This window comes from Pogoniulus pusillus, chromosome 3 (genome assembly GCF_015220805.1).
Source record: "Pogoniulus pusillus isolate bPogPus1 chromosome 3, bPogPus1.pri, whole genome shotgun sequence".
Lineage (NCBI taxonomy): Eukaryota > Metazoa > Chordata > Aves > Piciformes > Lybiidae > Pogoniulus > Pogoniulus pusillus.
Window position 1 is genome coordinate 17,028,886 of NC_087266.1, and position 13,886 is coordinate 17,042,771.

Genomic DNA, 13,886 nt, shown 5'->3' on the forward strand with positions numbered 1-13,886 from the left:
TAACCCTTGTAATTGCAACACATAAGCAGTAACACTGTCATACAGTGGGAGTAACATATGACTGCATGTGATAAAGTGTCTTCAAAACAATTAAAATTACAAATAATGGATGTGAGTTGTTGTTTTTTTTTTAAAGCAATTGATAATTACTAAAATCAGACAAAAGGAAGCACTTGAGTGAAAAATACTCAAGGGTGGAGGAAAGTGAATATTCCTTCACAGTAGCCTTACAGAACTTGCAATTTCTCAGCTGCCTGGGGACATGTGTTTCAGTACAGACCAGCCTTTCTCATTTCACATTTCCAAAGGCATTGAGCCAAACTGAGGTATGGCATCGTGAACTTTCCAGGGAATAGTCACCAGAGGTGACTTTGGCTCTCTAGCTCACAAGCATGCTCTCCAGAAAAAGTGCAAAGGTTCCTCCTGAGACATGCAGCTCTGAGTGCACCCCAAAGGAGCTGTGCTGCCATAATGTTGGTAAGCCTGTGAAACCAAAAACTCTTGCACTGGCTCTTTAGCCATTTTTAGGGAAAAAAAAAGTCTCTTAATGCAAGTCTTTCTCTTCTGGGACCGTTTCTGATTTTTTTGTTTTAAGAGAAGGAAATGTCTAATTTTAAGTTACACAGCCTGAAATAGGATATGATATGATATTATATACCTTCCAGTGTCTGATGTAGACATTAGGTACGAGGCAAAGTTGCTAGGAGACAGATGGAGCACGGAGCATTGCTGTAACACAGCAGCTTTTCACACAGGGCTGATGAGAATGCCTGCATCAGCAGTCAGCCCTTCACAATTTAAACCAAACCAGACAACATTCTGCTGCTTACGTAAAGATGAACCACCAAATTGCTATAAAACTAGCATGTCACAATTTGAACTAAAAGCAAGCCAAGAAAGACTGAAAAGGATTACAGGGACAATACTTCTTAAACCACTCTCCCTTATTCTACATTTGGGAATGGCTCTTTCATTTACACACTAAAAAAACCATATGCTCAAGCAAATGTTGGCGCTTTCACGCTACTTGTGTTCTGGGCCCAAGTGCCACACTACTGCAATGCAAAGGGGAATACTCAGTCAGCTGGCAGAGGATCCTACACACACTGAAATTCATTACCCATTTCCAAGTAATTCAGAAAAGTGTGTCACTCTCACTGTGGACATGAGCCATTACAATCCACAGAGCCCTTTTGTCTCTTCTGTATCCTTAGGCATGAGGCAGAGTTCATGCTTATTAAAATTTACTACTTGGCAAGCAGAGAACAGGGGTTTATCAAACTCAAGGTTTCACGGTTCCAGTCATCACGATCACACGTATTTAAAGAGCACAAAAGAAACTAATGCAGCTTCATGGCTACAAAACCACACAGCTTAGACATGCTACAGAAATGTTTCTACTTGTAAAACATTATTTGTCACCTAATTACGGGAAGCTGAAATACAGAAAGCCTAGATAACATCTGAAATTCAAATGGAAAAGCTGTGACTGAACAAAGATTTGAACATGTGCTTCAGTCCATCTCCTTTCAGTGTTTTGGGCCATCCTTCTGAGACCTCATTAGCTAGTTCTCCCTTGAGGTAGGATTTTTCTGACAAATATTCATTCAAATATTTCATTATAAAGTAGGCACTGAAGGCATATCAGATGAACCTAGACTAAAATAGCTTTACTCTCTTTAAAGAGGGACTAACAAGTTTAAATGAAGCTGCTCACATTGTTAGTGCTTGAAATTAAATGAAGCTAATCCCACCCTTCACATGAAATAGTCCCTCTGCCATGCTGTTCTTTCTCTAGCTGATGAAGGGCAGCTTTTGTGTTGATAGTGCTAATATCAGACTCCACTGTCTGCATGCAGCTTATTATATACATACTATAGCTTATACTAAAAAACAGGTTTGGCAATACACATCTGAAAGTCAGAAACCTTATGTTCATCAAGCACTGTGTCTTGACAATAAAGAAACAACTGTGCCAAGGACGAGACCACATGCTTTGCAAACACAGGTACTATCTACTTCACAAACTTAATCAAAGTCAAAATCAGCTAGAAATATTCTGCACTACTTGAAGTTATTTCATGAACTAGTCATTAGCAGGTGAGCAAACAGAAAAGCGAGGGCAGGTATTTGACTCGGTTTGCAAACACAGCATTGGCAGGCCTAATTCTCATCTCATTTTAAACTACAACTTGAAAGATACCTGGTATTTCTCTGCTGTAGAGGAACGTATTTTAAATATGCTTTGAATTACTGTGCTGTGGCCCAGTCTTTGTTTTAGACAGTAACACCTGCACACATTAAATCTGTATAATTGTAGTTACTTTCAGCAGCCTCATGTAAATTCTTTACCTTTCCCTCTGTGTGCTCCCAGTTCTGCATCCCTTTGCAATTCTACTTGCCCCACCCTCAAACACAGTAACGATAAGCAGATCACCTTTGAGAATAGCTTCTTGGGACACCTTGTTAGTCAAAATGAGATATGTTCTGCTAGAACAAACATACTACACAATAAACTCAAAATGAAGTCTTTCTGTTTTTTGGGATATACACTGCACATTAATTAATTAGATAAGATTTGAAGCATGATAAAAATTGTTGCCACCAATAATTTCCTGTGGATTTTAACACACCAAATGAGATCTGCATTGCAACCTTTATCTCTAAATGTCAGTGCTCTCTAGAATTCTCCTTGTAACATTATCTCTAGCTATTAAAATTAATGTACTTCTACTTTATCTAAAAAATGTAATGAAATATGAAGCATATCTCAAATTGAAATAGCACCCACTTAAATCTAGGAGACAATTTTAAATCAACATTTTCAGACTTCAGTCACAAGGTACTACATATAATTAGTTGTACAGAACAGAAATTAAACAAGTGTTTCTGGAGTGAAAAGTGTGTCGCTGAAAGGATAGAAATGTATATGGAATCCTGCATGCAGTGTCTGAGCCAAAAGCCCTTCTTTTGCACTAAGGCCTTAACTCAGGTTAAGGTGATGGGATTTTGACTCTAATAGAACTGAGTTTAAAAAAATATCATACAGGGACCTGAAATCTTCTCCATCACTCATAGAAGAATGATCAGCTCGCTTTCTACTACAAACATTGCTTTTGAAAAGAGCAGACTACATTACAACACTGATGATAGGACTTGTGGAGGCTGCTATAATACCTCTTTTTCTGCAAAACATTTTTTCATTAGCCTGCAAACCACAAGCTATTCACGCAGAGATAAGGAGTGCAGGCTCAAGGTCTCCATTCTGCTTATGCATTTCTGATGCTTTTGGCTCTGTTGGAAGTGTCAAACACCTGAGTAGCTGCCAGCTGCACACCATGGTGCTCTCATCAGCATGCTGTGAGATCTGATCAGGGGGTGGGAGCATGAACTGGATATAAACCAGACCTGCTTCATACACCTTTGTCACCATCCTAATGTTCATCATTGCTTACTGGACACATGAGCATTGCTCTAAGAGGCACACATTCTTCCTAATATGTACATGGTTGCACAAAAAAGGTGGGTTTGTGATCTACAATGAAGACTTTCAACCATAACTGTGTGCTTAGATAACAAACTTCAACTGATTGTCTGCTAAAACTCTTTATAAGTGAAAATCTTACCCTATTTTTATCTTGTCCTATTTTTTATCATATCCTTACTTTTTAATTCTTTCATGTACCTTTTCTTCCTGAATTTCTGAGACTCCTAATTTAATTTATCCACTGCTATCACAGGGATAGATTTTTCCAAGCAGTATGAAAAGCGAATATTTGCATTCTGTTGAATTCAGTTCTGACATGACAACAGAATTACTTTAGAAAGCACAGATATTCCATAAACTATAATCATAAAGTTAGACATATCTAACCGAGTAATCATCAAATAAAAAGCACCAAATTTCCTAACTATGGTTAGATTTCCCCAGAACTGGAATATCTGTAACCAGGACAACTCAGATTCATGACTCTGTCTAAAAAACCACGTTGTCCTCTAAGTAATTAGCCTCTTAAATATGCATTGTATCAGTCATGCCTCACAAACCTGGGGAATAATTTTGAACTCAGTTTCCAGTGCTGACATAGGAAACCTTGAACAAGAGATATGCCCCTGGAAAAGAAATCCCCTTAAAACACCAAGGAGACTTCAGTTATATTTGCTTCTTACTAGAAAACACAATCAGAACAGAATAACTATGCTGTAATTGTTAGACAACAGAAACTGACTTTCAAGTGACTGTGGTGTCATGTATAATATGAAATGGATGAGAATTATTTCTTCCTATTTAATTCAAGTTTCTCAGCCAGGTTCTTTAGGGCTTTTTAGGGCTTTTTTTGGCAGGAGGAGGTGAAGAAAACAGAACATTTGTTTACTCCTGAAGATCAGAAGATATCTTATTTTTAGGGATTAAGTTTTGAGAAATTGTTTTGGATTTAATGAAGTAGCTGCCTTACTTTTGTAAAATACTAGATGATCCTGAAAAATGAAGTCAGAATTCAATCACAGCAATTCATGAAAGTTGCCAAAGATGTCAAAAGATGCCAAAGATGTCATAGGGCAGGAAAACTGCCCTATGATTTCAAGTTAGAATCATAGAATCAACCAGGTTGGAAGAGACCTCCAGGATCATCCACTCCAACCTAGCACCCAGTTCTATCCAGTCAACTAGATCATGGCACTAAGTGCCTCATCCAGTCATTTCTTGAACACCTCCAGGAATGGCAAATTCACCACCTCCCTGGGCAGCCCATTCCAATGGCAAATCACTCTCTCTGGGAAGAACTTCCTCCTAACATCCAGCCTATACTTCTCCCGGCACAACTTGAGACTGTGTCTCCTTGTTCTATTGCTGGTTGCCTGGGAGAAGAGACTAACCCCCACCTGGCTACAGCCTTCCTTCAGGTAGTTGTAGACAGCAATGAGGTCACCCCTGAGCCTCCTGACAACCCCAGCTCCCTGAGCCTCTCCCCATAGGGTTTGTGTCCCAGGCCTCTCAGCAGCTTCGTCGCCCTTCTCTGGACAAGTTCCAGCATCTCAACATCGCTCCTGAATGTTCTTTCCAAACATATTCAAATATCCAAATACTCAATACAAACTACATTATGTCAGCATTCTATATTCAGCACACTTGGCAAGGACTAAAGAAATGTGACATGTGCTTGTTAGCATGAATCACGGATAAGAGCTGAGGTCAAAGTACTGCACTTGTTTTGCTAAGCCTATCAACAGGACCAGTTCCAAGTAACCACATTACAGTACAATTTAATTCACTGTTTAGAGGTCAGGCCACTTACAAATGTCTTATAGCCTACGCTGTGTACTTTGGATCTAATGTTAATGAATATTTAAATATTTTAATAGCGAGGCTTAACTGTAAAATGTCTCTCTAAAATGCAGTAAGTGTAACTGTAAAATGCAGGTAAGTCTTACTAACAGTTCTAAGTTGAAGTCATACCAACTGTTACACATACCTAGGGGTTCCTTGAACTTTAGGAAGATAATAGAGTCCCTTATCTGGTAACATGGAGGAGTAGGCCTGTTCATGGCCTGCTCAGATCTGACTAATTCAGCCTGAGTAACTTTGGCCTGTCTAGGCCTAAGGGTGGGAGAGGAACACTGAGCCTTGTGGTTTAGTCAGGTCGAGAGAAGGCTTATGCAGGCTTTCATCTGTCTTCACAGGATCACAGGATATTAGGGGTTGGAAGGGACTCATGGAGATCATTGAGTCCAACCCCCCTGCCAGAGCAGGACCACACAATCTAGCACAGATCACAGATGAACACATCCAGACAGGCCTTGAAAGGCTCCAGAGAAGGAGACTGCACAACCTCTCTGGGGAACCTGTTCCAGTGCTTACGGTAAAGAAGTTGCCCCTTGTGTTGAGATGGAACCTCCTGTGCTGCAACTTACATCCACTGCTCTTGTCCTATCACAGGGAGTGAGTGAGAAGAGCCTGTCCCCCAACTCCTGACCGGCCCTCAGATGTTAATAAATATTTATTAAATCCCCTCTCAGTCTTCTGTTCTCCAGACAAAAAGGTCCCAGGTCCCTCAGCCTCTCCTCATAAGGCATGCCCTCCATCCCCCTAACCATCCTTGTAGCCCTCTGCTGGATCCTTTCCAGCAGATGCTCGCATACAGATACATAGATATACAGATCTTGCATACGTATTAGGTGTTAAGGGTCCATGTGCTCTCTGCTTTTCTGTATCTTTGTGAGTATAATTCTGTATTTCTGTCCAGTTTATTATACCCTTGTGAGGGAGTAGAACTGTATCTGTCCACTCTTTAAACCAGGACAGAGTTATTCTTTAGGATATATGAACATTTTTTGAACAACCAATGTTTTTAAAAGCCCAAATCACTCAGAATTCAATATATTTCCATTTTGATACTGTGTTGCTTTATTTCACAGAATTCCTACTTTGGTTGCTTTGTATCCACACTCTTCTTTCTGAGTGGAACAATTATTTTGGATTAAATCTCTCTTGATTCATGATAGATAAAGAGTTTAAGGAATGTAGTTCAATATATGTAGTTCAGATAGAGAAGAGATGGAACTCATAAGTATGCAATTTTATTGCTTAAGGAGCATCACAACAACATCTCAGAATGCATTAAAAAAATACTTCCATTCTGTCAAGATTTAAATTTTCAAAAGCCTTTCAATTCTGAGGGAAAAAAAATCACTTTGGCTTCAAACCCTATTTTTTAACAATCATAAAGAAGTGCAGTTTACAGAGCGTATTTCAACCATGATGTAAATCACCCCATGAGAAGTCTGTCCAGCCTTCTCATCCAGCTACATATGGCTTTTGTTAGGTTTTAGACAGTGTCAAATAATTGTTCTACATAATGCCCCCATTTTCTTTGAAAACAAAAGGTCTCTATTATGGGAAGAACAATTTAACCAGAAACAGGAGCGAGTACATAATAAAAACAATGTGCAATTTGACCCTTGAAAAAGAAAGTCACATATGTATCTCCATGGTGGTTTTTTTTCCCCCACTGAATCTTCATCTCCTACCTAAACAACACCAGTTTCAAATGCCAGCAGCTCCTACAAGGTTGGTAGGGGATCAAGAGAAGCAGAACAGCAATGGAACTTTAAATTGGTACAAAAGGGTATGTGGTTCTCCACCTCCTGTTACCTCATGTACCAATCTAGTTGAAGGAAGTACAGTGGGAAGGAAGCCCATTAATACTGAGAAAAGAGTAGACAGCCTACACATTCTTTCACACAGGTCAATGACTGTTTAGAAGCACATGGTGCATTATTGTCACAGAACTCTATGAGAGCCTCTACAGCAATGCTGAAGGTCAGATCAGGAGTCTATTTCTGAAGTGAATTTCCTTATTGCAATCACATACTCTGTTTTATAGCATGGGACAGTCTTGGATCAAGTGAATCATTTTCTTCTCACACTAAACTGAACTGGAAAAAGGGCTCAAAGACTGCATCTAATGGCCTCCAGGCACAAATAGGCATCAGTGCATAAAATAAGGAGATGGCTAGTCTGTGTGGCCTACTGTGCTTACTAAAGTAAGGCATAGCTTACATGACTGTTGATGGGCACCAGTGACATGCATAAAAAAGACTGTGATATGTAACACCATGGAAATTAATCAGGTCCATGTATGACTGACTAGCTGAGAATAAAGAGCAAAGGAGTTACCTTAATAGGGCTCCCATCTGGAGTAAGGACCTCTTCTGAAAGCTCCATCATCTTCAGTGCCATGAGGGCAATGGCTTTAGCATGACTAAGGCTTTTCTTATGGAGCCCTGCTGCAACACAGTACGCATCACCTATTGTTTCCACCTGCAGCAATCAGACAATCAAATGTTAAAGTATGATAATAAGAAGTTAACCTCATCATTACTTCTCTGCAATCAAATAGCATTGCTTAAAACATGTGAGCAAAACATCCATACAATAAGCAATTAAACAACGGGGCATAATTACCTGAGTTTGCAAACAGGTGCAATCAAAACCTGATATGCAATTGCATAGCACTAGTTCATCACCACTGTAGCCAAAGAAGATCACTACATCTAGACCAGTGTATGCCATCAGATGAGAGATGACAACATTTTCCCACAGCACTAATAGAGAAAGCTCAATTTTCCTAAATCAAAAGTTGCTTGATGCTTTGACACTATCCCACCTGAGTCTACTGTTCAGTTATGAACAGTGCTACATGATTGCAATTCATAGTAATTATTTGCTCTGCTAGAAAAAGTGTATCAAGAATTAAAAAAAGAAAAACATCAACATAAACCACAATGAAGAGTCCACAACTTCTCATTAGCAGGTAGCTCTTCCTGGTGTGGGGATAATTTACAATCTGTTGCTACAGACTTTTGATTGCAGCTGTCTCAGTTATTTTCAGGTAAGGATTGTTGCCTCTCTCTACTATGCAGGATTTCTGACTGTGAATTCCCTACCTTCAGGCATCAAGTCCACCAGACTGATCCCTCTGGTCTCTTCAAACAGTTCTTACCTCTTATCCTTGATTTTTTTTTAAAGAAAGTTGTCCTTCAGGAGCAAGCAGGTCTAAAAGAAGCCCTCTGGCTCTAAATAAAGGCAGCCTGAGAAACAAAACCCTCGAGTTCTGTATCTTTATTGACAGCATTGTGTTTGCAGTCTGCTTGCCCACACATCTGCAACATGCTCTGCACACAATCCTCCACAAACGTGTGCCCAAGCAGACTCAGTCCTCAAAGACTAGTTAGTTTTTTGCTACATAACTAATCTGTCTTTGACCCTGCCCACAACACTACAGGAATGCCAGAAAGGCTTCAGCAAAGGCTAGTGAGAGAAGAAAGCACAGAACTGTAGAATCATTTAGGTTGGAAAAGATCTTCAAAATCATTGAGTCCAAACATTAACTGTAGTCTACCAAGTTCACCACTAAACCATATCCCCAAGCACCACATTTTCATGGCTTTTAGGCACACCCAGGGATGATCATTCAGTCACCTCCCTGGGCAGTCTAATCCTATGGTTGACAACCCTTTTAGTGAAAACTGTTTTCCTAACGTCCAGCCTAAACCTCCTCTGGTGCCTCTCTAGAGCATTTCCCCTTGTTCCAACACTAGTTACCTGGGAGAAGAGATTAACACCCTCCTCCTGATGACCTCCCTACAGGTAGTTGTATAAAGTAATAAGGTCTCCCCTCAGCCTCCTTTTCTTCAGGATAAACAGCCCTCGTTCCCTCAGTTGCTCCCCATAAGACTTGCTCTCTAGGCCCTTCACCAGCTTAATTGCTCTTTTCTGGACCTGCCCCAGTGCCTTATTGTCTTATCTGTATTGAGGTGCCCAAAACTGAATAAAATACTTGTGGTATAGCCTCATCAATGTGGAGCACAAAGGGACAATCACCTCCTTGGCCCTACTTGCCACACTACACACAAACCAGAATGCCACTGGCCTTCTTGGCCACCTGGGCACACTACTGGCTTGTATTCAGCTGCTTGTTGATCAGGACCCCCAGGCATTAAGCATAGAGCTATTCAGGGAATATGCAGTTTATTCTTCTATGTGTGGGGATTTTACTAATATTACAAGACCTGAACCTTTTCAGATTGATCTCCATTCCTGACAAATAGAATTGGAAACTGTACCTCAAAAAGTAAGCATTCTATGTAAATGTTCCTAGAGCAGGAATCTAGAACAGCAGTATGAGCAAATACTTCTTACCATCAAAATTGTAGTAGCTGATGAAAATTCATTGCCAAGTTTGGCACCTCAGCCTTTCCTGCTGACAGTGCAGGAGGATATATATAAGAAATTGAGGGTTTCTCATGAGCTGAGACAGTCATTTGAGCTCCCCTGTCACTTTCAGAAGCTCCTAATAGCACCAGTCAATACTGCTGTCTGCCTGACTATTTTACCCAAGCCATATCTCAGGATCTCCATCCACAAGAAGCAGAGAGTCCTTTCAGTTTAGAAGATCATCTTTTCAAAGGCAAATGTATGGACAAGCATATTGCAAAGGCTGGTGAAAAATGTAGGAACTGGGAAAGAAAATAGACAAGTATGGTGAGAAAAAGTCTCGTGTGTCAAAAATACACTCTGGATGGCTAACGAAGTACTAGTGGAAATCCACACTGCCGTGCTTGAAAACTGAGGGTGAACATTATTGGTGTGAATAGAAGAACTGAGTTACTACAGAAAAGAGCTGAGTCTGTGATGTCAAATAAAAAATTATTTTTCAGATTGATCTCCACTCCTGACAAATAGAATTGGAAACTGTATCTCAAAAAGTAAGCATTCTATGTAAATGTTCCTAGAGCATGAACATTATTGGTGTGAGTAGAAGAACTGAGTTACTACAGAAAAGAGCTGAGTCTGTGATGTCAAATAAAAAATTAAATACAAACCCTGCACTTAAGATAGTTGCATCACACAGGTGTGGGCAAGTATAGATATGGGACCATACACTGTTCCTGCAATGTTCAGGCAAAGCCACATATTTTATCAACTTCTTCCTCTCTGTAAATTTCCACAGCTGTGGAAAGCTAAATTGCACCCACTGAATGAGTAGCATCATCACTGTACATATTTGTATACTACAAGAAAAAAAATGGTCCTGAGGCTGCCTTATGTTAATATAACTCTGAAAATGACAGTAATAACCTTGGAGGTGCTTGTCCCTTTGAAATTCCTCTAATAGTAACATTGGAAAATGAGAGGAATGATTAGGACTGTTAACACCAACTTGGTAGTTGAAAGTGCATGTTGTGAGTACGGGTAAGCTTGTCTAATGAATTACCATTTTGTGACCCAACTAAGCATTTAAGCTGAAATTTCCATGTTGTGTATCTCCATCGAGATTTAACATTGGTTCATTCCTCCTTCATAATCATATTTGGCACATTTTCCACCTATCTGTGGTATTTTTTTTCCCAACATTTTTTTTTCTAAAACCTCCAAAGTTCTTATTCAACAGATTGTAGCATTTTGATTTGGTCCTCTCGTGTGCAGCCACAGAGTGATGAAATTATTTGGGTTGGAAGGGGACTTTAAAGATCACCCTGCCATGGGAAGAGACACCTTTCACTCTGTCAGGCTACTCAAAGCCTCATCCAGCCTAACCTTGAATACTTCCAGGAATGAGGCATCCACAACTTCTCTGGGCATCATCATAAAGAACGCGTTTTACATCCAGTCTAAATCTGCTCTCACTTTATAAGCACTAACCCTTGCTAAAATGTTTTTCTCCATCATTTTTTGTTAAGTCCCTTTATATATTGAAAGGCCATAATAAGGTTTTGCTGAGGGCTTCTATTCTCCAGGCTTAACAATCAAAACTTGCAGCCTTTCATCATAGGTAACATGTTCCATCCTGATATTTGTGGCCTTCCTTTGGACTCTCTCCAACAGCTCCCCATCTTCCTTGTGCTGGGGGCTCCTAAACAGACAGAGCAATTCACATGGAGTCTCACCAGAGCATAGAGGGAGAATCATCATAGTTTTGGGGGTGGGCTTTTGGGAAAATAAAATAACTCTATTTTTGTATAAAATTCCTGACTTGGCCACATTCATTCCCTGCCTCCACAACAGGAGCAAGAATTGGACCAGAAAAACAGAACATTGCTTATATCCTACTCTATCTGCCTAATAGATCCTGAAATTACTGTGGGAACCAGAGAGAAACTTACTCTCAACAGGATTAAAAGAAAAGATAGATACTAGTCAAGATGACTAAAAATAGCAGCACTCTGATCATTTTCATGGTCTTCAAGATAATGATACAGAGTAAGTAAATCTCTATCATTTGACATACTAACTTCTGGGAGTTTGACTTTGTAATGTGACTATTACAGTCCATTATTAGTAGTATAGTTGATTTTTATATCTTTCCTAGACACGTATGCAGAAAAAATTATTTTGCTGTAAAAGTGGAATACATTATCCTTTCAAAAAACAAAATATATTCTGTTTTGCACATTTCTGCCATTTTTGCACGTGATTGACAAATTTATCTTCAGATTTAGCACATTTTAATTCTAGTTAGAAAAATCACTTCTTAGTGTTCTTAATAGTCCTAGCTGCTCAGTGACAGCCTGACCTACCCTTAATCACTCTTCTACTGTGTACAGTTCTGGAACTCGCAACACAGGAAGGACATTAAGCAAGCCTAGAGAAGGGACACAAAGATAATCAGAGGGCTGGAGCACCTCTCCTACGAGGACAGGCTATGAGAATTGGGGTCTTGAGAGAAGGCTTTGAGAAGACCTTGCAGTATCCTTCCAGTATCTGAAGGGGTCAGAGAGGAAGGCTGGGGAGGGACTATTTATTAAGATCTTGTAATGACAGGATGAGGAGTAATGGGTTTAAACTGGAAGAGGGGAGTTTTAAACTAGATGTTAGGAAGTTCTTTACAGTGAGAGTGGTGAAACACTGCAATAGGCTGCCCAGGGAGATTGTGGATGCTCCCTCCCTGGAGGTATTCAAGGCTGGGTTGGATAAGGCCTTGAGCGACCTGTTCTAGTGGGAGGTGTTCCTGCCTATGGCAGGGAGTTGGAACTAAATGATCTTTGAGGTCCCTTCCAACCTAAACCATTCTATGATTCATCCCTTTTTTCACTGATTTACACTGACTACAGCCAGCTTTCATTAACTGGGAATCTAAAACTTACAGCAGAAAAATGAGTTTGAACTTAGATCTCAAAATCAGGCCCATCCATTAAAAAATGTAGGAAGCATTTTTTTTTATTCTTAGCAAACAAAGAAGCCAGGAAACATTGTAGTTACTTTCACTTCTATACAAAGAATTTTCTACAGCTTTCTATAACTCCGTATCAAGTCACTGTCTGTAAGACTTTCAGTCAGACTCTCACCAAACCAAAGATTAAGACTCATAATTAATTGAAGTACTTGTGTATAACCTACAGTTCAGAAGAAACTTGTTGGCAGGTACCCTGAGACCACTGAATACTGTAGAGCAACGATGCATAAGATTTGCAGGAGGAAACACACAAAAACATCTTCTACTTCTGGCAATTCATTTTACATGTACCATCTTCTGTTCTTGGTAGATACTGCACGTCTGTTATATAAGCTGGGCTCTATTGCAATTGTCTCACTCATTCTTAATTCATAATGATCTTAGGTGGAATATTCTTTGCACATTAATCTGCTAGCCCAGCAGACAGAATACATATTTTCCTACTCTAATGCATCCAGAGAACAGAGATTAATAACTGTTCCTAGGCAGCTCCAGCAGGTCTCTTCTAATTATCATTACCTAAACCTTGTGCTATGCTGTGTTACTTAACTATGATACTGAAGTTTGTAGCTGAATGATGTTCCCTGGGTATAAAGACGGGGTGTTGATTCAGTGCTAGTTTAGAAGGGCAAAGATGGTGTAACATTCCAGCTTCTGTACTCTTCCTCATGAATTCATGAATATGCACTAGTCATTATGTATATAAACTTATAGAAATACTGGAGGAACTGAGGTGTCATACTTCATTTCACAGGGTTACACTCCTGTAATGGGGAGAAACAGAATTTTCTAAATGAAATTTCCAGTAGCAAGTTTAAAGATTTTAGTCTAAACTATTCTGGAATCTCAACGGTCTAAAGAATCTTACTAGAAGCTTTTTCAAAACACATATTGGAAATAAACATTAAAAATATAATAATGGGGATCACTGGTGGTAATTCAGTAATGAGGAAGATTAAATCCACTGAAAGAAGTAGCTGGAGGGAGAAGTGGTTGTAGTTTTAGCCCTGTTTCTCCCTCTCAACAGGCTTCCTGGAAAAGCCTAAGAGATAATTTGTATTATCACTCTTACAGTGGAGTAGTGATTACTAGGTTTTTTCATGCAAGAGTGGTAAGTTTGTGTGCAGTTCGCTCTTTTATTAATGAGTT

At 39.6% G+C, this 13,886-nt stretch overlaps 1 protein-coding gene across 6 annotated transcripts in view; it reads right to left on the minus strand.

Moving 5' to 3' along the window:
- Positions 1 to 13,886, minus strand: part of GUCY1A2 (guanylate cyclase 1 soluble subunit alpha 2) — a 178,000-nt gene that overhangs the window by 42,953 nt on the left and 121,161 nt on the right. For 5 of the 6 annotated variants that reach the window (XM_064170894.1, XM_064170904.1, XM_064170912.1 and 2 more), the window contains exon 6: positions 7,679 to 7,822. In XM_064170894.1, the coding sequence (XP_064026964.1) occupies positions 7,679 to 7,822 (144 nt within the window). Of the gene's footprint in view, positions 1 to 6,460; positions 7,167 to 7,678; positions 7,823 to 13,886 lie in introns of those variants that run through there. The other variant, XM_064170937.1, reaches the window with a different exon arrangement.